The sequence below is a fragment of the Thermothielavioides terrestris genome, chromosome 2 (genome assembly GCF_000226115.1).
Source record: "Thermothielavioides terrestris NRRL 8126 chromosome 2, complete sequence".
NCBI lineage: Eukaryota > Fungi > Ascomycota > Sordariomycetes > Sordariales > Chaetomiaceae > Thermothielavioides > Thermothielavioides terrestris.
In genome coordinates, this window is record NC_016458.1 from 1,254,479 (window position 1) to 1,275,714 (window position 21,236).

The 21,236-nt window shown below is 60.3% G+C and overlaps 11 protein-coding genes across 11 annotated transcripts; 5 read left to right on the forward strand and 6 right to left on the reverse strand.

Annotated features, from left to right (window-relative positions):
• Positions 1-4: 4 nt before the first annotated feature.
• On the reverse strand, positions 5-1,185 carry THITE_2076347 (uncharacterized protein; the record flags this gene model as incomplete). Its single annotated transcript, XM_003651441.1, has 3 exons — positions 848-1,185; positions 201-746; positions 5-114 (listed from the first exon to the last, which is right to left on the reverse strand). Exons 1-3 carry the CDS (start codon positions 1,131-1,133, stop codon positions 5-7), a joined length of 942 nt encoding a protein of 313 aa, XP_003651489.1. The 5' UTR covers positions 1,134-1,185.
• A 456-nt stretch (positions 1,186-1,641) lies between these two features.
• On the forward strand, positions 1,642-3,343 carry THITE_2044263 (uncharacterized protein; the record flags this gene model as incomplete). The annotated part of the gene is made up of 4 exons (XM_003651442.1): positions 1,642-1,723; positions 1,781-1,849; positions 2,082-3,250; positions 3,320-3,343. The coding sequence occupies 4 exons, from the start codon at positions 1,642-1,644 to the stop codon at positions 3,341-3,343; spliced, it is 1,344 nt and encodes a 447-aa protein (XP_003651490.1).
• Positions 3,344-3,410: 67 nt separating this feature from the next.
• Positions 3,411-4,360, reverse strand: THITE_68576 (uncharacterized protein). Its single transcript, XM_003651443.1, has 3 exons — positions 4,057-4,360; positions 3,682-3,913; positions 3,411-3,596 (listed from the first exon to the last, which is right to left on the reverse strand). The coding sequence occupies exons 1-3, from the start codon at positions 4,272-4,274 to the stop codon at positions 3,564-3,566; spliced, it is 483 nt and encodes a 160-aa protein (XP_003651491.1). The 5' UTR covers positions 4,275-4,360; the 3' UTR covers positions 3,411-3,563.
• Positions 4,361-4,620: 260 nt separating this feature from the next.
• THITE_2064729 (uncharacterized protein) lies at positions 4,621-5,781 on the reverse strand. The gene is made up of 3 exons (XM_003651444.1): positions 5,510-5,781; positions 5,293-5,459; positions 4,621-5,241 (listed from the first exon to the last, which is right to left on the reverse strand). The coding sequence occupies exons 1-3, from the start codon at positions 5,685-5,687 to the stop codon at positions 5,056-5,058; spliced, it is 531 nt and encodes a 176-aa protein (XP_003651492.1). The 5' UTR covers positions 5,688-5,781; the 3' UTR covers positions 4,621-5,055.
• A 263-nt stretch (positions 5,782-6,044) lies between these two features.
• Positions 6,045-8,427, forward strand: THITE_129237 (uncharacterized protein; the record flags this gene model as incomplete). The annotated part of the gene is made up of 3 exons (XM_003651445.1): positions 6,045-6,295; positions 6,520-7,824; positions 8,323-8,427. The coding sequence occupies exons 1-3, from the start codon at positions 6,284-6,286 to the stop codon at positions 8,425-8,427; spliced, it is 1,422 nt and encodes a 473-aa protein (XP_003651493.1). The 5' UTR covers positions 6,045-6,283.
• A 194-nt stretch (positions 8,428-8,621) lies between these two features.
• THITE_37681 (uncharacterized protein) lies at positions 8,622-8,900 on the forward strand (the record flags this gene model as incomplete). Its single annotated transcript, XM_003651446.1, has 1 exon — positions 8,622-8,900. A coding segment is annotated over one exon (279 nt), but the record flags the coding sequence as incomplete, so codon positions are not given.
• A 79-nt stretch (positions 8,901-8,979) lies between these two features.
• On the reverse strand, positions 8,980-10,142 carry THITE_2169904 (uncharacterized protein). Its single transcript, XM_003651447.1, has one exon. It carries the CDS (start codon positions 9,692-9,694, stop codon positions 9,095-9,097), a length of 600 nt encoding a protein of 199 aa, XP_003651495.1. The 5' UTR covers positions 9,695-10,142; the 3' UTR covers positions 8,980-9,094.
• A 101-nt stretch (positions 10,143-10,243) lies between these two features.
• THITE_2111880 (uncharacterized protein) lies at positions 10,244-12,183 on the forward strand. Its single transcript, XM_003651448.1, has 3 exons — positions 10,244-10,406; positions 10,487-10,721; positions 10,809-12,183. Exons 2-3 carry the CDS (start codon positions 10,602-10,604, stop codon positions 11,820-11,822), a joined length of 1,134 nt encoding a protein of 377 aa, XP_003651496.1. The 5' UTR covers positions 10,244-10,406; positions 10,487-10,601; the 3' UTR covers positions 11,823-12,183.
• Positions 12,184-12,353: 170 nt separating this feature from the next.
• Positions 12,354-14,770, reverse strand: THITE_2111882 (uncharacterized protein). Its single transcript, XM_003651449.1, has 4 exons — positions 14,598-14,770; positions 13,827-14,375; positions 13,087-13,763; positions 12,354-12,995 (listed from the first exon to the last, which is right to left on the reverse strand). Exons 2-4 carry the CDS (start codon positions 14,264-14,266, stop codon positions 12,886-12,888), a joined length of 1,227 nt encoding a protein of 408 aa, XP_003651497.1. The 5' UTR covers positions 14,267-14,375; positions 14,598-14,770; the 3' UTR covers positions 12,354-12,885.
• An 874-nt stretch (positions 14,771-15,644) lies between these two features.
• THITE_2111886 (uncharacterized protein) lies at positions 15,645-18,409 on the reverse strand. The gene is made up of 4 exons (XM_003651450.1): positions 18,000-18,409; positions 17,402-17,919; positions 17,242-17,346; positions 15,645-17,172 (listed from the first exon to the last, which is right to left on the reverse strand). Exons 1-4 carry the CDS (start codon positions 18,265-18,267, stop codon positions 15,886-15,888), a joined length of 2,178 nt encoding a protein of 725 aa, XP_003651498.1. The 5' UTR covers positions 18,268-18,409; the 3' UTR covers positions 15,645-15,885.
• Positions 18,410-19,860: 1,451 nt separating this feature from the next.
• Positions 19,861-21,173, forward strand: THITE_2046735 (uncharacterized protein; the record flags this gene model as incomplete). Its single annotated transcript, XM_003651451.1, has 2 exons — positions 19,861-20,694; positions 20,751-21,173. Coding segments are annotated over 2 exons (1,257 nt in total), but the record flags the coding sequence as incomplete, so codon positions are not given.
• Positions 21,174-21,236: the final 63 nt, after the last annotated feature.

A 21,236-nucleotide genomic window follows, 5' to 3' on the forward strand; every position in this document is an offset into this window, starting at 1 on the left:
AGCCCTACCAGGTGAAGATATACTGCGCATGGTTGTTGCGCAGATTCACCTCCGCCGGCGTCCCGAGGGGGATACCCCGGTCCTGGTGGTCTAAGAACTGGATATAGTCGGGCTCTGGACCAACGCAGTCAGCAAAGCCATACGAAGACGTAGCCATCCCAAAGATCAGAGCCAAAACCAAGCAAAAGAGGATAACCCACCCATGGTCTGCTCCACCCACACCGGCTGACTGCCCGTCAATTCGGCCATCTGCTTCACATCAGGGAAGTAAAACTCCCCTTTATCCGGCCGATTCTCGGGCGTGAACATGTTCTTTTTCCACGGCTGCCTCAGCAAGCCCTCCACCGTCACCTCCCCCGTCGGCAGCGCCGCCGGCGCCCTTTTGCTCTGATCGGCAAACTTCTTGGCCACCCACCCGCGATTCACCAAGATCTTGCTCGCCTCCTCCTCTCCGTCGTCTCCCTTGCCGCCGCCGCCCCGCTCGAGCGGCGTCACCACCAGGTACCCCTGCTCGCCGTCGCGCATGCGCGGGCCGACCAGCATCTCCTGGTCGTGGCGGAACCGGCCGGTCGTGTACACGCGGCGGTAGTCGAACTCGGCGGCCACCGCGTCCGGGTCCACGCGCGGCGGCAGCGGCAGCGGCGGCCGCACCAGCCGGTCCTCGCACTTGGCGATCAGGTCCGTCTTCCACTTCAGCCGCTGCACCTGCCACGTGCCGAGGATGAAGGCGGTTGCGGGGATGAGGGCTGTGGATTGCGGGTGTTTTGTCGTTAGTGTGTGCGTTCTGGGGAGGCGGTGGGGTGATGCCGAGATACGGGGTGATGGGAGAGGGAAAGAAGGGTTCTACCGAGGATTATTAGGCCCGGGCCGTGCTTGCGGCCGACGCGGACCAGCTCGGGAGGGTTGTCGACGATCGAGGTGAAATCGTGCTCGTCGGCGGCTTGTTTCGGGCGGCGCGGGGTGCTCGAGATGGTTCGGCGGAGAGGAGGAAGAAGACGGGCGGTTGTGGTTGTCGTGGTTGTGGACGGGGACGGGAAGCCGGGCCGCGGCCAGCTGCTGAGTGCCCTGCCGATTGGCCGTTGCTGGCCCTGCAGCGGCCGCAAGACGCAGGTAAACACTCTTGCCGCCGCCATGGTTTTGCGTAGGCTCGTGGGTGCAAGTGTCTGCGGTCGACCCGATAGAGTCGGAGGATCGGGAATGGATCTCTGAGTCGAGACGTTCAATGACGGAGCATGGACCCAGAGGTTGAGATTAGCGTCCACGGGTCTGTCGCGGCCGCCCTACCCCGCTAAACGTATGGCTGCCAGGGGTTGCAAGCTCCAAGCTTACAGCATCATGCATGTGCTAGCTCTTTCCCGGCACTGTGTCATCCGTTCATAAAGACAGCTTTCGACAACACCTCAATGCCAGTCATCTGACACGCATCATCATCGTACTGTCTGGAGGACCCACAAGGTTGGATAGTTGGTGTCTAGAATAACTCTACCAGTACGACATATTTGGGAGTTTCCAACTTGTTGGTCTGAAACTGAACGATCATTCCGTTAACACCTCGTCGACCGTAATCTCTATACCTCATCTCACGGAACAAAACTTAGGGGTGACTGGACTCTTTCAGCACGCAAGCTCTCGCCATTGAGCATGGTTTTCTTTCAGGGCACACTCCAAGAGGGCATTGCCGCTGCGCTGCAGCAGGGAAAGTCTGTTGTATGCTTTGTGACAGGTCAGATGCATCCCCATGCAGCTCGGCTCGCCGCGCCATCAGCTAACCATCAGACAGACGGCGAGGCAGAGAGCCAGCAGTGGGAGGATGACTTTTTTGCTGAGGAAGAGGCAAGCTTCTCTCAAAGTGCTTGGTCAACATTACGTTTCATCTCTAACTCCGGGACGGTACTAGATCCGCTCGGTGTTGGAGGTCCAGGCAGTCTCACTTCGGCTACCTGCAGGCTCTCAGGAGGAAGGCTTCCTGGCCCAGCTCTACCCAATTCCCAAGAAACCGACTGTCGTGATCATCAGGTGTGTCTCATGGCATTTTCAGAACTAAGGACATTACTGAAGCTTTATTTCATGCAGGGACGCAGCGCTCAAGGAGTACATCGCCGCTGGTGTTTCCAAGGATGAGTTTGTGAGGAGGATGAAAGCGGCGCTCACGACGCCGCAACCACCGGCTGCCCAGCCGGCAGCCCCTGAGCCTCAGCCCGCGGCACCGCCGGTAGCAGCCGCCGCAAGCCAGCCAAGCCACGCCGAGGAGTCTTCGGCAAGCAGTTCAGGCCAAGCCACGCCGCCATCCCCTACTGACTCACGCGTCCGGGCACTGCTCGCCGAGAGAGCCGCGCGACTTCAACAGCAGAAGAATGCCGAAGAAGAAGCGGCCAAGCGCCAACGCGCCGAAAAGGCCAAAGCAGCGGCGGAGGCGGAAGCGAGCGGGCGGAAGCAGCCCAGCGAGCAGAGCAAGCACGCCGCAGCCCTCCGCAAGAGGCAACAGGAGGCGCGCGAGGAGCGACAGCGTATCCTCAAGGCCATCGAGGACAACAAAGCCGCCCGGCGGGCCGAGAGGGCCTCCGCCGAGGCCGCACGCAAGGCAGCAGCAGCAGAAGCAGAAGCAGCAGCGTCGGAGCAGCCCGCCTCGGCCCCCTTCGCGCCGGCCAGCCCGCTCCTGCCGTCCACGAACCGGCTGAGCGAGCACTGCTCCATCCAGGTGCGGCTTCTCGACGGCTCGACCATCCGCAGCCGCTTCTCGAGCGACGAGACGCTGGCCGACGTGCGGCGGTGGGTCGACGAGACCCGCCGCGACGGCCCGGCGCCCTACGCGTTCAAGGTGCTGCTCACCCCGCTGCCCAGCCGGACGATCGACGCCGCCGAGGAGCGCAAGTCGCTCCGGGAGCTGGAGCTCGCGCCGTCGGCGACGCTGATTCTGCTGCGCGCGCACAAGCCCGCCGCTACTGCCGCTGCCGCCGCCGCCTACCCGTCTTCTGCGGGAGGAGCGGCTCTCGCTGAGGGGAACATCTTCCAGAGGCTGGTTGCGTACATCCTGGCTGTGATCAGTGGGGTGTTTGGCACCATCTATGCGTTCTTCTCGACGTTCTTTAGCACCGCCGGGCCGGCGGCGGCGCCGCCGGAGGCAGCCTCTGCCCAGACTTCGCAGAGCCGGCCTGCCGGTGACGCAGCCCGGCGCCGCGGAGGGCGGATAGCGGGGTTGGTTCAGGCGGACGAGCCGCGGAATGACCAGCAGTTCTACAATGGCAATTCTGTGAGTGATTCTCTTTTTGGGGGGCTTGTGCCAGCTCTGGAGTGCTAACGTTTGCAGACCAACTTTGAGCCCAGGGCGGACGACGGGGAGTGATTATATTAGTGTAATGGAGCTGGACAGATGTCTCGTACATAGTCACAGCGCAGGAAAGAGGCACACTGAGTTTGAAGAGCGGGAGGTGTCTTACGCTGCTTCACTTATTGTACAGTCATTCCATGAAAGCAGAGTGTCTCCATCCCCAAACCCCATGCTGATGCTGTAGAATTACACCCCCTCCTCCTTCTCCCCCTTCTGCAATTAACCCTCAGCCATCCTAGTACTGGCGAGCCGCAGCCTGGCACGCTTTCTGCAAACGTCGTCAGCACACCTATTCCACACTTGCAACCCTACTGATTGCCCTTCTTCCCAATCCTCAGGGAAGGAAAACCTACCAGCTGCTCCAGATACCACCCGCAAATCTGCATGTTGCCGCCCTGCTCGTCCATGCAGCGCGTGAACTGCTCCGTGGCGCCCGCGCAGTTGTTGCCCCAGCTGTTGTTGCTGGGCTGCGCCGCCTGCGCCTGGGTGGCCTGCGCCGGCTCCGGCGCCGAGGACGAGCCGCCGAACAGGCTGCTGATGCCGTTGCCGACGACGTGGCCGATCGAGGAGCCGATAGCGACGCCACTGCATGTTCGTCAGCGTTTGCATGTTCTGGTCAAGTTTGGCTGTTCCTTGTAGGTTCTTGCTTTCGGAGCGCAAGGCAAGGGGGAGGGGGGCAGGGAAAGGGGAGAAAAAAAGAGAGAAAAAAGAAGAAGAGATAAACGTACGCCGCGGTGCTAGCCATCTGGCCCAGGAGACCGGGGCCTTGGGAGACGGGCTGCGCGGTGGGAGCGGTAGCTGTCGGCGCCGGGGCGGACGGCGGAGGGGCCGCGTAGGTGGTTGCCGGCCGCGTCTGCTGCTGCTGCGTCGGAGCGGGCGCCGAGCGCGCGGGGACGGAGGGCCGGGCGGGCGCCGGGCGGGCGGTTGACCTGGACTGGCGAGGCATGGTGTTCTGTGCTGTGTCGGTGTGGTTGAGGGCGGTTCTCAACGAGTGAAGTGGTGGTTGGTGACAGTTGTTGGTTTGGGGAAAGCAAGTGGTTTGGAGTGGGAGATATTTTGCCGGAAGTTCAGGAAGCCACTGCGGTTCTGCCGTTGGCCACTTAAGCTGACCCCTGTCGCAGGGGCCCACTCAGAAGCCAATGGAACAGCGCTGGTCGGACCCGTGCGGTTTCCAGAACGGGGGTGTGGAAAGCCGACGCCGAGTGTGATATACAGGGTTAGGGTTAAGTATGCGGAGAGTATCTCGCATAGGCTTTGAAAGTTCACAATCACAGGGCAAGAAAACCAGGGATGAAGAACAGCGTCATCGGAAACGAAATATTCTTTCTTTAAGAGAATAGACTTCAATGCAAGGGCTTGTGCCGTTGCCTGCAGCTTTGCGTCCCCCAACTGCACGGTATACCCGCCGGAATCCTTTGCCCTCGGCTTCTCCGTATCCCTCCCATCCGCCCTCACTCGGGGCCGGGGCGTGAGGAGTCCGGTCGAATACTTCTTCATGGACAGGCCATGAATGTACAGCGTGGGTCGCTTTGCGTCTGCAGCGGGCTCAACGCAACCGCGTGGACAGCAACTGCGACGCCTCTCGAGCGGCTTCCAGGTCAAACCGAGCAGGCGTCTCCATGACCTCTCATCCACCGTCATCTCTCGCAGTAGGTGGAGGCCCGCGGCTCAGAGCCATCTCGTGCGGCCCGGTGGTTGACAGTACGATGATCATCGGGAAGGAGCCCTCATTTCTTCTTCTTGCCGCCGTTGCGCTTAGGCCGCTTCACGAGCTTCTCGCCAGCCTCAGCTGCGCTGCTCTCGGCAGCGGATTCCTCTGCTGGGCGCTTCTTCTCAGACGCCTTCGCGGCAGCCTTTTCTCTCTCCTTAGCAATAAGCTCCTCCAATTTCGCTTTGATGTCCTTGTTGTCGCCCTGCTGCTGCGTGAGTGCTTAGGACCGTGGCTGGGGGACGGGGCAACTTACAAGATCTGACTTGAGGAACCGGGCTGCGGCTTCGGCGTTGACCTTATTTTCCCGCTCAGCAGGTGGCGTCTCCAGCTTCTGGATCTTTTCCATGTACTGCTTGACGCGGGTCAACTCGGTGAAGATGGCGTGGTTCTTGGTGTCCACCCCATTGAGCCGTAGTGCCGCTGCGCTGCGTGTTAGTGGCCGTTGCGAACGATGAATGCACCAGACCCACAGAAGAGCAGCGACTCGATGGTGTAGGACAACAAGACGTAGAGCTTGGCTTTGTCCAGGAGCGGGAGCTTGGAGGAAATGTCGCCGATGTCGCCCAGCAGTGGCTGCAGCGTCTCCTGCGCCTTGTTCAGCCCTTCCTCGAGCCGGTCGAGCTGCGGTGTCACGTCGGTGACGTCCATTGCGAGAGACTCTGGGCAAGCCCAGATGCCTTTCGTGGGTTAAAGAGTGTCGCCACTTGCTTATCTGGCGATGGCCGCCTTTGCTGGATTGCGTTCAAGCTATTCGCTTGGGGAGTGAAACCGACAGCGAAAACCCGGAACGGGATGTTAAGAGGCGATTCCGACCCCCTGGAACTGCCTGTGGTTGGCGCCTGTGACCCGGTGGGTGGGTCTCAAGTGAAGAGCTGCGGTCGCCTGCGCGCGGCTTTCAAGCCCCGACTGACCAATCAACGGACGGTGATTTTTTTTTCTGGCTATCGATCGCAGCGCGCAGAAAATTGAGCTCGAGTTGCTTCAGCTCTCGTTGCTTCGACCTGCCACAGCACCGTGTAAACGGCTTCCCTTTCACCTCTGCCACGGACGACTCGAATTGCTTGTGATTTACCACGGCGACCGGGCGCTTGTGGCTACCGAACCCAGACCTGGTGCCCATTTCGTTTTCCCCTTTCTCTTCCCTCCCGTCCGAGTCTCCTCGATGCCGCATCGCATGCCCTAGACTTCGAGAGCCACCTGCGACGGGCCTCTCACGAGTCTGCGACGCCGGCCGCGCCCCTACCATGCGCTCCCAGGTTCTTGCGTGAACACCGACAACCTGCATTTCCTTTCTGGTTGCCGCCCGCCGCAGCGGGCGCTCGCGCAAATACCCTACAGACGTATACTATGGTCACTCAATAACAACGTCGCGGGCCGGGGGGCCAGCCGCCGGGTACTTGACCGGGATTTCTCAACGTCGAGATGCGCCCGATCTCTTACGCATCACTCCGCTCCGCTCACTGCTCCACGCTTCCGCCAGCCCGTGAACCTTCTCGGCAAGGCTGCTCCGTTTCAGCCTCTCACCAGCGTCAAGGAAGATGGCCGTTCGGCCAAGGAGCCGGCAACAGCTGAACGGTCGCCGGCCTCAGCTGAGCCTGCTGTGCCGGCGGAGCAGGAGATGTCAGGGGAGCTTGGGGAGCTGAGGCGCATTCAGTCCAAGGTTGCGTTGTGGGACGCTGAAGAACGGCGAGCGGACGGTCGCCAGCTCCGCTTGGCTGACGGGCCGCCCGTTAGGCGATCAGACCAGATCCACGTCATGGGATTGAACCTGGCAGGGCGATACATCGCTCACACCTTGGCTGGTTGCCAGACCATCCCCCCGGTCCGATACATTTTACACAGTCGTTCTCTATACGGGCGGTGGAGGGATGCCAACAAGCAGCTGACGCTGATCCGGGGTAACGACATCATTGTTCGGCGTCGCGTGGTCGGGGAATACATATCGGAGGAGTTGGAGGGGACGCCAGGCGAAGCCGTGATTGAGAACCTGATCGTCACGGTGCCGGCCGGACAAGTTTTGCAAGCGCTCCAGACCATCCGAAACCGGCTCGATCACCGCTCGACCATCTGCCTAATAAACGACTGCCTGGGGGTTGCCGAGGCACTCATTGAAGCCTATTTTCCGGACGAGTCGAGACGGCCGACATTCCTCCTCGGGCATTTCACGACCGCCTTGGGCCACACCGACGACCTATTCTCTGTTTCCGAGGTGCGGCCCGGGAGGCTTTATCTGTCGCTGTTCTCGCCACAGGGGCAGCAAGCAGACGGGCGTTTCCGCATCAAGCGCCACCCGCCGCTGGAACGGACGGAACGGGCGACGAGTTTCCTCCGGCTTCTTACGGCGATGCCGGGGCTGAAAGCTACGGGGCACCCCATGGCTGACTTCCTGCGACTCAAGCTGCCAACGGTGGCTTTCCGAACGGTTGTGGACCCGCTGGCCGCGCTATTCGACTGCCGATACGACCACCTGCTGCAAAACACATATGCTAGGCAGCTCATGGACCGACTGGTCGGCGAGGTATCGCGCGTGGTGTCTCTCCTGCCGGAATGCAGGGATTCTCCCAAGTTCCGGCAGCTCGCCATCGCCAGCTCGCTGCGAGACGAGGTGCGCCGCAAGCTGATGCTGCAGAGGACGGCCGACAGCCGAATGCGGGCGCAGATCGGGCACGGCTGGGACACGGATATCGACTTCCTGTCGGGCTATTTTGTCAGGCGCGGCCGCGAGCTGCGGGCCGGCGTCACGGCACTCGACTCGATTATGTGGGCTGTCAAGGCGAAAGGGGTGGTAATGTCGAAGAAGCTCGGGGCTTATATACCCTTCGAAACGACACAACCGACGCATGGGGACTATTGAGGAGCTGCCCTGCAGAGAGGAAGCGCTATGTATACGTCATATTGTACATGTAAACAAGGGATAGAGGCGGCTGGCCGGCACTGCAATATTGTATAACAAGCGGTTTTTGTATGATAGGCTCCTCATCGAGATCTATAAATCGGTGGCATCAACTGGGAGCAAGTGGCTGCCTAATGGACCTCTTTTGGACCTGCCTGATCATTCCATTGTTGTCTCGTGCAGCGGTTCGTCCTTGCAAGCCAACGTCATCCAACCACCAATCACCCCACCAAAATCTTTCGAGCCCCGCGATCGCGACGACTGCTTGGGAGCTTCCCCGCACTTCCCCAGCACGGAAACAACACCACGATGGACGCCGACTTGGAACAGGTTCGATGGTGCCCTGCCGGGACCGCAACTAGGCTCTTAGACTGATTTCGCATCTGCCAGATCCGCAAAGCTCGCCTGGAGCAGCTCAAGGCCCAGAGCCAAGCCAAGGCGTCGTCGTCATCCGCCGGCGGCGGCAACGGCCAAGATCAGGCGCAGAGACAGTGAGCGAGCCAGGTCCCTATCGAAAATAGACCGTGATCACAATGCTGACAATCCTGCTTCTACCAGACAACAAGAAGGTACTCTCAAACAACCCGATTCTTTTTCCCTTCTTCCTTCCCCTCCGACCCGACGAAGCGTCATCGCACCCGAATAACTACTCTCTCTAAACCTAGCTAACACGCAAAAACCGCGACACAGCCGAGGCGCGCAGGTCGCTGCTGGAGCAGATCCTCGAGCCCGAGGCGGCCGACCGGCTGGGGCGCATCCGGATGGTCAAGGAGCAGCGGGCGACCGACGTGGAGAACCGGCTGATCATGCTGGCGCGGACGGGCCAGCTGCGGCAGAAGGTGACGGAGGAGCAGCTCAAGGAGCTGCTGAGCGCCGTCGCCGACACGCACGAGGAGGAGAAGATCGTCGTCAGTCGGCGTAAAGGGTGGGGGGGCCTTGACGAGGATGATGATCTGCTGGATTTGTAAGGCTTGGAAGAGCGGGGGGGCCAAAGGTTGCTCAACATCGATGGGTTGATGATGGTCTTGGGACTGGGGAAGGATGGGTGGCTGCGAAGTCACTTTGCTGGTTCCTACAGTATCGTACGGTTGTTTTTTTTTCTCTCTAATTCTACACGCGCCCATCAAGCCGCGGTTTTGTTGCCATCGCCAGACTCGGTCAACTAGGCCTGTGTCCCCCTCGCAGCCTTCGTCTCCTCCTCCCTCTTCCTCCGCCGCCGTTCTTCCCTCTCCTGCCGGCGTATCTCCCGCAAATCCGGCGGCGGCTCGACCCCGAGCTCCCTCCTCAACTCATCCACGTCCCTCTCGAGCTGCTCCTCCCAGTACACATTGATCAACTCCTTCGCGCGCAGCCCGTTCCTCAGCGCCCAGGGGAGGTAGATGGCGGCGAAGCGGCGGCGCTCGCTCCTCTTCAGCGTCGCGGCGGCGAACACGCTGAGCCCGGTCATGGGCAGCAGGGTGTTGGCGAACTCGAAGGCCTTGAGGGCGACCTCGCCCTCGCGCACGATGGGCAGGCCGGTCAGGGCGTGGTAGAAGTCGTGGCACTCGCGGTAGCGCTGCATGACGTAGGCGCACTCCTCGTCGTCGATGTAGCGCACGGCCGCGCGCGTGTCGGGCGACACGCCCTCGCGGTCGAGCCAGGCCACGTACGTGCGCCCGACCGTGCCGGCCGGCAGCGCGCGCAGGCGCGGCAGGTTCAGCGACGTCGACGTGATGCGCGGCCGGTCGCGCAGGATGCGTCGGCCCGTCGGCGAGGCCAGCATCGCGTCGCGCAGGCGGTAGATGAAGTAGGGCGTGGCGGTCGCTTCGGCGAAGGCGGCGATGAGGTCTGCGCTCTCCGGGAGGTTAGTAGGGCCGGAGAGGAGGGGGCAACAGATACGTGAGAGGGGCAGGCAAGCGTGCCTCCTCGTCGGGGGTCACGGAGGGACATCAGTCCGGAGCCGATGGCCAGCGCGGCCTTCTCGATACAGGTGAGAGGGACGTGCCCCGGGTAGTTGGGCGGCGGACGGGTGAGGCTCGACAGCGAGAACTGGCGCGAGGCGGAAGCTGCTGCGAGGGCTGCTGCAGCAGCAGGCCGGAGCCCGCCGGGGCGGGCTACGAGAGCCGCCGTGCGTCTGACGGTGACCTCCATGGCGAATTGGGCCGGAAACACCTCGCAGGCATCCTGCTGTCCGCCTGGAGAGTAAGGTGGTTGGCGTCGGCCGAGAATCGTTCGATCCTGCGGAAGCTCTCGGCTCAGAATGTCTGGACGATAAGATAACCCTGGAATAGCTAAGTCAAAGAGCTGCTGTGATGCGGACTTGAGACCCTAACCCTGGGGGTTTCTGCCTGAATTCATTGACCCCAACCGACCCTGAACCATAAAGGGTACGCTCACGACGGATACTTAAGTAGCATGGAGTTGATCTGAGGAATGGATATCATAACATCTCTGACAGTGGATGATTTTACTGGGACAAAACATGTCATTTGACGGTATGCCAAATAGATCCTATGAGTTGCTTTATTTTAACTTGTTCTACTCTATAGCAGTGAATCCTTCTTGATTACACTAGTCTTCCACGCTCCCGCCCCCCTTCCGCTAAAAACCTCTTGAATCTCATCCCGCTTCGTACGGACAAGACTGCGATCCAGCTTGGTGTCCGCATCTGCCACTGGAAATCTGGCATGATGGAGGCGTACGATGAGCTTCTCCGTTGGGCACAGGACCGGGGAGTCGAGATCCATGGCATCGCGCCTCGTGAGATCCCGGGGAAGGGCGTCGGCATGGTAGCCACAAAACCACTCAAGGTCAGTGAGAGAGCTGCAGGACACGCTCATACCGCTCATACCGCTTCATTGCCACCCACCCTCACTCATAACTGACAACATCATCAGGCCAACGAGCGACTCCTCCACGTGCCCACCTCCGCCCTGCGCTCGCTCGAGACCATCCGCCCCAAGGTCAAAAAGGCCCTGCCGGCCGACACCAGAGTGCACGCCCTGCTGGCCGCCGACCTGGCCCTCGACAAGCCGACGACCAAGAAATACGCCCCCTGGAACGCCATCGTGCCGTCCGCCGCCGACCTGGCCACCGCCCTGCCTCTCGCCTGGTCGTCCCCGGTGCTGCACAACTACCTGCCTCCACCAGCACGGGCCCTGCTGCGCGCGCAGCAAGCCAAGTTCGCGCGCGACTGGGCCGCCGTGAGCGCCGCCTTCCCCGCGCTCGCGCCCGACGCCTTCCGGCACGCCTGGCTGCTGACCAACACGCGCACCTTCTACCACGAGACGGCGCGCACGGCGCGCCTGCCGCACGACGACCGCATGGTGCTGCAGCCCGTCGCCGACCTGTTCAACCACGCGGCCGACGGCGGCTGCGAGGTCGCCTTCACGCCCGCCAGCTTCGCCATCACCGCCGACCGCGCCTACGCCGAGGGCGAGGAGGTGCTGATCTGCTACGGGCGCCACTCGAACGATTTTCTGCTGGTCGAGTACGGGTTTGTGCTAGAGCAGAACCGGTGGGACGAGGTCGGCCTCGACGAGGCGGTGCTGCCGGAGCTGGGGGAGGAGGAGAAGCGTCTGTTGGAGGAGAAGGGGTTCCTGGGCGGGTACGTGCTCGACGCGAAGGCTGTGTGTTATCGGACGTTGGTGGCGCTGAGGTTGCTGTGCGTGCCGAGGGCGGAGTGGGAGAGGTTGGTGGCGGAGGGAGAGGACGGCGGAGAGAAGGTACAGGCCAAGGTAGACAGGTTACTGCTGCGGATCTTGTGCAAGTATCGGAGGACGGTGGAAGGGACGATCAAGGAGTTGGAGGGCCTCGAGGACGGGGAGCCGTGTCAACGCGAGATTCTGCGCGTTAGGTGGCAGCAGATTAGGGCATTGATAGACCAGACAATTGAGCGCCTCGAGTATTGACGATCTCACTGATTCGCCGAACTAAGTGGTATCAGTCGCTGCCCGGGTGCGAGCCTGAACAGCAACATCCTCTCCGCCCATGCAGGATATTCATCCCGGATCCTGGCACTCCAAGCATACATGACGCGGCTTTACATCCATTACTCGCAACCCAGCCTTACAACCCAGTCACGCGAGGTATCGCTTCTAAGATTGGTTTGGCACGCCCCGTCTCCCAACTCTAACACCCATAGCCGAAAACGCCTAGAACTCCCTCACGCCCAGCGCAAGGTTCAGACATGAAGGGGGCAATTTAGACCTAGCCACAGCACTCGAGGCATCCAAAGGGTGCCTTGCCGTCGGCAGCACCACAGCAGCAAAACAGCACGCTCCCTCCTTTTACGCCCCGCTCGAACCACCATACATCATCACATAATGCATGCACTTGTCGACGCCACCAACGCCGGCACGCCAGGAAACCGCAGGCCCCCCGACGACAACGACACACACAGAGAATCCGCTCACCAAGCGCCCCGGAAAAACGCCGCCTGACCGAGCTGACTGATTGACTGATTAACTAGTTGAAGGCCGTGCAGCGTTAAGTCCGAGAGGAGAAACATGGAAAAAATCTGCCAGCCAGAGCAGAGAAGGAAAAACGAGAGACCAGTAACCCGCAAAAAGGTCAGGGAAAAAGCCAACCGGAATGAGTAACTCTTGAACCTAGCTGTCCCGTTGAAAGCCCCCTAAACGCCCCATAATAAAACAGACAAAAGCGTGCGAGCGAGTAAAGTCAGAAACGCAGATTCGGACTCCCGTTTGATAGTCCCCCCCAACCAACCGGCCCAAACCGCCGCCAGCCGGCCCCCCAGAACTAAATCGTACAAAAACGGATGGTTCGATCTTGATGGAAGAGGTGAAAGTGAGTAGGCAGGTAGCATTACCGAAGCCTAAAAAAATGGAGCGGACTACCCGGCTTTGTTCTTCATGCGGCCCTTCTGCCGCTTCTTTGTGGTTCCGCCTTGGTGGCGGCGTCCGAGGGGAGGCCGTCGTCCACCTAGTACCTAGCACTCACGCCGGCGTTGTCCTACTCGCCGCGAGCGCGCTTTGCGCCGTGCGGATTCTGCCACTCGGTAGACTGGTTGCCGGCGCCGCCGAAGAAGCCCGGGTTGAAGCCCGGCTGCATGCCTTGGAAGCCTGCGGCGGGGTGTTGGTGATCCGTTCAGTTAGTGGACGCACATACCATTAGAGAGGAGAGGGAGAGAGGGGGATGGCAGTCCAAACGTACCAGGCATGCCGCCTCCCATGCCGCCGCCCATCCCACCACCCATCCCACCACCCATCCCACCACCCATTCCGCCGCCCATGCCACCGCCCATGGGACCGCCCATCATGCCCATCCCGCCCATCGGGCCGCCCATGCCGCCCATGCCGGGCATGCCGCCGCCCATGGGCATGCCGCCCATCATGTTCATGGCGCCGCCACGGCCGCCGCGCATGCCGCCGCCGCCACGCATGCCGCCGCCCATCATGCCGCCGCGGCCGAAGCCGGGGCCGAAGCCGCCGGCGCCGCCCATGGGGTTGTTGAAGCCCATGTTGTTGGCATTGAAGGCGTTCATGTTGTTGCCCGCGAAGTTGCGGTTGAAGTTCTGGTTCATGCCGGCGCCGCCGCGGGGGCCGCCGAAACCGCCCCGGCCGCCGCGGAAGCCGCCAAAGTTGTTGTTCCCCGCGAAGTTGCCGACGCGGTCGTTGTAGACCTGCCCCACGGGCGCCCGGCCCTGCGCGTCCTTAGCGGCTCGGTTCGGGGCGTCCTTGGGCAGCGTGCGGAACGGGTTGTGCGACGGGCTCGAGTAGATCACGCTGTGTCTTTTCTGGCCGGGCTGGTTGGTCTCGTTTGCCAGCGCGTCGATGCGATGCTTCGTGGCGGTGGCTGCTTGCTGCGTGGTAAACTCAACATAGGCTTGGCTAGAGGCGAGCAAGTCAGCACGGCGCTCTAGGAATCCCAAGGGGACAGAAAGGTAGGCCTACCCTTTGCTCTTGCCGTTGATCTTGTGTTCACTAAACGTGATCTCCTTTAGCTCGTGCTCGCAGCCGGCCTGTCGCACCCAGCCGCGGATGTCGTCGTCTGTGTTCCACCAGTTGAGCTCCGACACCAAGAGCGCCGTGGTGGCGCCGGGGTCGACGGGACGTTCGTCAGAACCCTCCTTCCGCTTCACTCCTTGCTGCGGGCGCTGTTGCGGAGCAGGGCTGCCGGATTGTGTCCGCGAGGCGCCACCCTCGTCCATATTTTCCTCTCTGTGCCCATTGGGGTAGTCGTCGTGGTGGTGATCTCCATCTCCGTCTTGTGCTTCCTCTCCCTCGTATCCCTGGTGGTCTCCATTGCCCTGGTCATGGGAGCCCTGGTCAATATCGCCGTGATCATTGGCGGAATCGCCGTAGACGTCGATTTCAAACTCTTCATCCGCCATGTCGCCGGTTGTGCGTGTTCCTGATGTCTCCGTTGTCGAAGGGGCCCTCAGCGGCGGTCAGGAATCTGGAGCCTAGTCTCGGTTGATAATTCAACTGTGAATTGAGTGCCTGGCTATGGATTAGAAATACACGGACATCAGGAGGGCACGATCCCATCATCGGCGTGTCGAGAGGAGGCCTTCCGAGCTTCACCACCAACCAAGCGGACGTGATTGCCGGGCCGACAAGGCCGACGAAAATAAAATGGCGGGCGGAGCGAACGCAAAAGAAAAGAGCAGCAAACGGAGAATCAAACAGAAAAACAAGACAGGAGGTAAAGCTCGTACGTACATTCCAATCGCCGACACGCTGACAACCGACGAGGATACAGGCCTGGCCGTTGAGGAGAGAAAAGATTTCAAGAAGCAGCTCTGTGCTGGCAGTCTTGCTGACAGGAGGGCGGGCGTTTCTTGTTCTCCTCTTCTTTCTTGATGATTTTCCCCTTTCTTCTTCTCTTCCAAAATCTGGTTCTGGCTCTTCGGGCAAGTACAGGCAGTGTGCCCCAAACGAAACCGCGAATTCGCGGGTCTCGCGCCGCGCTAATGCAAGCTTCGCAGGATCAAACGACGGCCCTGTCGTGTCGTTGTCCGCGCACTCCCCTACTTCGTTGAAGGTAGGTAGATTGCTGGCGTAGGCGGAGGCGGAGACAGGTAGCTGTGGCAAGGCAGCTTTTGCGGTCAGTTGTGCAGCGGTTGCGTCGCGGGGGGATGAAACCGTCTGAAGTGCTGCAGCAGCACCGACTTGCTGATGGCTCGCGTCGGTTTGGGTCAAGCCGTCTCGAGTTCGTGGGGCCAAAGGAAAATCTCAAGGGCGGGAGAAATGCTGCGGGGCCCAAGAGAGAAGTCGATCGTATCGATCGTATCGCGGTTGCGAAACGGTAGGGTTGAAAGGGCTCAACACTTGGGAAGGAACGGCTGCGTCAGAGGAAAACGAAGCTTGCAAGTTGCCGTCGCCTTTCAACCGTCACGGCAAGGCTTAACAAGCGAGCCAAGCGGGACCAGACCGTCCGTGCGGGCTTGGCAAGCAGAGGGTTGGGGTTAGGGTTTTATCACTTCCGCAACTCGGATGCCTCGTCATGTAGCTCCGTACGTGTCTGAGAACTCTATCCGAGCTTGCGTACAAGGGCAAGACTTATGCCTTGATTGAGACTGCAGGGAAAGTCCAGAGATAGCCGGAGAGTGCTTGCAACAACGGGAAATACTGTGCTCCACCATCCCAGTCCACGAGAGGGTAACCCCCCCCCCTCAACTACTCAACCCCAGGCAAACACACTCTGAATCCGAGTCTCTACACCGTATCAATCTAGACCGCAGTGGTTTGTTGTCCTCGTGGTCATAAAGAAAAATAAGTTCTGCTCGTGTTTCATAGGCCCATCTCATCCAACATATTCGGTATAAATCAGTGATCGTCAGCCCAGGAAATCCACCGCTGCGACTCCAACGCCGCAACCTCAACCCCCACCCCGCAAGGAACGTAAAGATCGATCTTGAGGGCCATAAAATATGAGACAATCTGGTCCGTTGAACCACAACAGCAAAAGAAACTGCACCCAAAGAACCAAACAAACGAAATCATCCCGCTACCGAGACGAAGACCACTCCGGCAACGGCCCCAGCTTCTCCGTCAGCGGGATGCCCATCGGAGGCTCGGCCTCGTCGCTCTCGCCCTCGTTGAACGAGTGCAGCGACGCCGTCCCGGCGTCCATGGCCGGACCGCTCCACGCCGATGCTTGCAGCGCGTCAGCATGAGTTCTCTCTCTCTCTCTCCAGAAGGGGATATATAGGCTTATGAGATGCTGAGGAGGGATCACAAGTAGGTACTTACCAACCAGCATGGGCGCGTTGGGGTGCCAGCCGACGTCGCGGACGAGGGCCTCCCAGCCGGCGGCGTTGCGGGGGTGCAGGTGCAGGCGGTGGCGGCGGTCGGAGCGGGGCGGGCGGGCGACGGCGCCGCGGGTGGCGGACCGCACGTCGATCTTGGCGGCGAGGGTGGCGTCGAGGTTCCAGACGTAGACGAAGCCGTCGTAGCTGCCCGAGTAGACGTAGTGCGAGTCGGTGCTGTTGGGCGGCGAGAAGTGGCAGCGGATCAGCGTGCGCTGCACCTTGTGGCCGCGGAAGGTCACGAGCGAGTTGTCGTGCGGGTGCGGGAACCACTGGTAGTCCTCGTAGTCCTGCCACCGGTAGTCGTACTCGTAGTCGCGCCGCCGCGTCACCGCCGTCGGGTCCAGCTCCTCGAACCGCGCCGTCGACATGGCCATGCGCAGGTCCCACAGCTTCATGCTCTGGTCCTTGCCGTTGCTGAGCACGTACCGCCCGTCGCCCTTGGTGTCGATGTACGTGAGGCCCTCGATGTGGCCCACGAACGCGCCGGCCTCGCGCCCGTCGCCCAGGCTGCGCGTGTCCCAGACCTTGACCGTGCAGTCGTCCGAGCCCGAGTACAGGATGTGCGGCGAGCCCTTGTCGGCGAAGCACACCGCGTTGACGTCGTCGCGGTGGCCCACCACGTGGTGCACCGTCTTGCGCCGCTCGATGTCGTACACCACGATCGAGCTCTGGCCCGTGCCGGCGACCAGGTGGCGGCCGTCTCCGGAGAAGCGCACCGAGAAGATGGCGAAGCCGCCAAATATGTACTCCCCGCCGGTCCTGCGAGAGCCATCGGATAGATCGAGCGAGTATGGCTCGCCCGTGTCGTTGGGATCGGTCGCTGCGATGCCCACGTGCGGCTGGAGGGACGAGAAGGCCAGCCACTTGTTGTCCGGGCTGAGATCGGCGTCCGTCATGGTCCACTGGCCGAACGGGTACCTGACTGTCTTGTAGTGTCTCCAGTTGTACGGACTTGACGTGTCGTACAAGCGGACTTTGAAGTCCTGCCGCAGTGTCAGCAAGGTTTGGCGTCCCATCAGCTGTGTGCCTTCGGATGGGTATTGTGAACTTGCCTTGACGCAGGCATAGAAGAAGTTGCCGTCGTCCGAGAACTGCCCGCAGCAGACCGGGTCGTCGTAATGGATTACCATCTCTGGCTTCGTGGACGGCAACATCGACTGCAGCTGTCAGCTTTGCAAGTATCAAGCAGGTTGGAGCGCTGTGTTTTTGTACCTGAGCCATGAGGCCTCGGTTGACTTTCTGCCCTGACCAACCATCCAGGCCCAGTTCGCGATCTAGCAGCCTACGAGCCAGAGCCTTGGGTTTGAGTTGCCGCCGGTCGTAGGCCCCGAATACGCCGGACTGCATCAGCTTCCTGCCCTCCTCGCTGGGCACCTTGGGGAACGGCTTGGGGCCGTCAAAGCTGCCGATGTTCCAGGAGAAGCGCTCACCGCGGCCGTCGCCGTCGTCGACGATGGTCGGGTTGATATACTGTCCCCGGAGCAACGCCAGCACCTCGCGCTGCGTCATGTACGGCCCCCCTACTCGCCCACCCGGCGGTTCAGTGAGTGCATTCAAGGAAGGCTGGGGCTGATGGGCCGTCAACGTACCACGACCTAACCTGATCACCCGCGTTTGCCGCCCCTGTCCGGCGCCCTGCCCGCCCCCGGCTGCAGCCCCCTGCGAGCTTTCCCCTTGTTCATTTTGGTCCATGACTTCCTCGATGACGACCTCGACCTCGATACCGCGGCCTTACGACGTTGCATGCAATGTCAGAGAGCAGACGGCTTCGCCGGGATTTTGAGTGCGTTTGTGTGCTTGAGCAACTCACCTCCAAAAACACCATCATCCTCATCCTCATCGGCCTCCTCCTCATCGTCGTCGTTGGCATGCGCTTCTAACCAGTCCAGCCAGTCAGTCGGCGGGTGCGTGTGATCGTGCTCACGGCCGTGATCATTGTTGTCGTCATCGTCGTCATCGTCGTCATCGTGGTCGTGCTCTTGGTCGTGTTCGTGGTAGTGCTCATTGTCGTAGTCATCCTCGTACTCATGCTCGTGCTCTTCGTGGTCGCCGTGCCCGGCGACGTGACTGCCGCTCATGACGGGTATTTTGGCCTGGCCAAGACGAAAAGATGCGAGGACTTATGGCTGTACTGAGAAGCGTTGCGGAATGGAAGGGAAGCGCCGTTACCGGAGGGCGGTGATTACAGGATTCCAGGTTATTCACGTCGGGGATAAGGTTGGAGGTCAAGTGAGGTAAGCCACACAATGAATGACGTTTCAAGAGCGGAACTTCGGATAGCCGTCAGTTTGGGTAGGTAGGTAAGCTGAGGCAGGTAGTTGGGCCTGTAGGATTGTTATCGGAGAAAGTTGCTGCAGGGAGCATGAAACACAACGAATCTAGCAGTCGAGTTGGGGCCGGATGCATAGCAAGACTACTGCCCCGCAGCAACTACGTCTACCGTACATTCAATCCAGGATTCATTGGCCTCGGAGGCGACGGCATGGACGTTGAGCAAATCGGAAGTCCCCGTTGACTTAGCTTAGCTCAGCCGACCTCTTCCTGCCTTCGGGATGGCGGGGTTCACTCCCACTGTCGCTGCTCCCCCAGCTCCTGTCAACACAGAAACTAGCGGACTTTAGCCCCGGATTTAAACCACTGCAGAAAGCGCCCAGCGCAGCGATCGCCCCACTCAGGCGGCGGCAAGAGTGGGCCCTACTCCGGTGCCAGGGAAGCGCCATTCATCGGGTTGCAGAACTTGCAGATGGCCCAGCCGCCATTCATCAGGGTATCAGACCTGTTATGGTCCTCCGATGACGAGAAAAAGAAGGCCGAGCGTAGGGACGCAATGCTAGTCCCGACTAGACCCAAGGCCTCGGAGGCGAATAAGAGGGGCTGGATTTATCGCACTTAAACGAACACAAGCTCGGGCGTCGAGTTTCAGGGGAAGCCAACGTCGGTTGATGCCAGCGCGAGAGTTGCGCAAGGATCCGAGCAGTGGGCGGCTACGATGGCGGCCCAGCGGTTACGATGGCGGGCGGCCGGGCGGGCGGTTACGGTGGCCGGCGGGCCGTCCCGTCATCAACGTACTGATCGAATTCAACACCTTGATGTTACCGCCGTCGCCAGGTTGTTGACCTGCCCTTTGGCTTCGGCCCGTCGCCCGGACCATTACTCCGGCACTTGGCGCGGCTGGCTGATGGCCTTGCGGTGTTGAGTCTGCGTCATCCCGAGCGAGCGTCTGGTTGACCATGGATCTTGCATTTGATACGACTACTCGTCTTGAGCATTCCGAAGGGGGGCCGTTGTCCTGTGTGCTATTTTTCCTAACTACCTCCGCTTTGGTAATCGCGATTCGACACTGAAACACAGCGCTACAGACCAGCCTCTCATTGGACCTTACCCAATGCGACGCAGGACGCAGAAGGCTGGCCCTCGAGCCCCCGCTCTGTCGAGCGTGAGACTTTGTGCTGCCGGGCTTCGAGTCGTTGCTGTGAGATTGTCGCATATTTAAAGCAGCATGGGGACCAAGAGAGTTACTGAGAACACCACTCTCCGTGCTGATGCGGATGAACATGGCGGACCCAAATCTCATCGCGTGCCTGTATCCGGCTGGCCGGAACCAAGCTTCTATCGAGAATGCCTTGCGTGCAATCCTCATGCCCGAAAATGAGTTGCGATACCTCCCACCGATGCTCAAGGACCGAAGTCGGCCCTCGTCACCTGCGCCGTGGAACGGGCCTGATACCTCCGATGACGCCTACAATGACGGCTACGACGATCATTCTCGCGATGATTCTGACTGTGATCAGGAATCGGATGACGGAACCAACAACGGTGCGAACAACGACGCCTACAGCCCATGTCTTCAGCTCCGATTTGACCACAGTCGAAAGAATGAAGAAGGGTTTGTGCTTGGAACGAGCCGAAACTGTGACATTGTTTTACCGAAGAGGAATACCTTGGCCGGTTTGGCTCCTCGACAGTGCGTGATCACGTTCGATGTCCATGGGCGACTTATCTTGCGAGACTTGCAACCCCGCAAACTGAACAACAGTGGCGGAACGGCCGTCACCTACAAGGACCAAGGAGGACAGAGGCGCCGCAGTTTCACTTGGATCCTCAGCGGACACAGGTTCACGGCGGCAAACGTTCCAATAAGGATTCACCTCCACGACAACCTCAGCTTCCGCGTGGTTGTCTGTCAGCATGACATATCTTCGGTTTGGTACCAGCAGAATGTTGCCCTGTTTCGAAGTCGGTTTGCCTCGAGTGTAAACAGCGTGTCCTTAGGCGGTCTCGGCTTGAAGAGCCTGGACTCGACAGCGGCGCCTAGCGGAGCGCAAACTCCTGGCACAGATGCCATCCTGCTCAAAGATAGGGAACTTGGCAGAGGAGCTCAGGCAGTGGTAGCTCGAGTTTGGGACGCCAGTACCGCAATCGAGTATGCCACTAAGGAACCTCTGAGGCAGCACTTCCACGAGCGGCTGAAGCGCGAAATCCGACTTCTAAGGCATATCAACCATGTAGGTGGAAGGATAAACTCCTCGAAAACGTGTACGCTCTTACTCATGTCGCCTAGGATTGCGTCGTCCGGTGCATCCCGGAGCTGTCGATGATGGAGCCAGTTCCCCGGCTCGTTCTCGAGTACATCCCTTTGGGGTCACTCGAAGATCAAGACGAGGAGAACCAGATCTCGATCCACGAAACCTTCGAAGTTCTTCGTCAGGGGCTCTCTGCTTTAAGACATCTTCATGAGCGCGAAACCCCCATCGTCCATCGCGACATCAAGCCAAGTAATATTCTCGTGCAATCGCGAACGCCCGTTATTCACATCAAACTCTCGGACTTCGGCTTCTCCGGGGAGAACGAAGATTACTTGAAAACGTGCTGCGGCACCCCGTTGTATACCGCTCCGGAAGTCTTCAGGGGGGAACCGTACAACGCTGCCGTCGACATCTGGTCTCTCGGCGTGGTTGTCTTTCAGTATGCTTACGGACTCCCCAAACTCAACCGTGAGGTGCTTTTCAATGGGGCCCAGTGGACCAAGGACATTGTGCGGACTCTC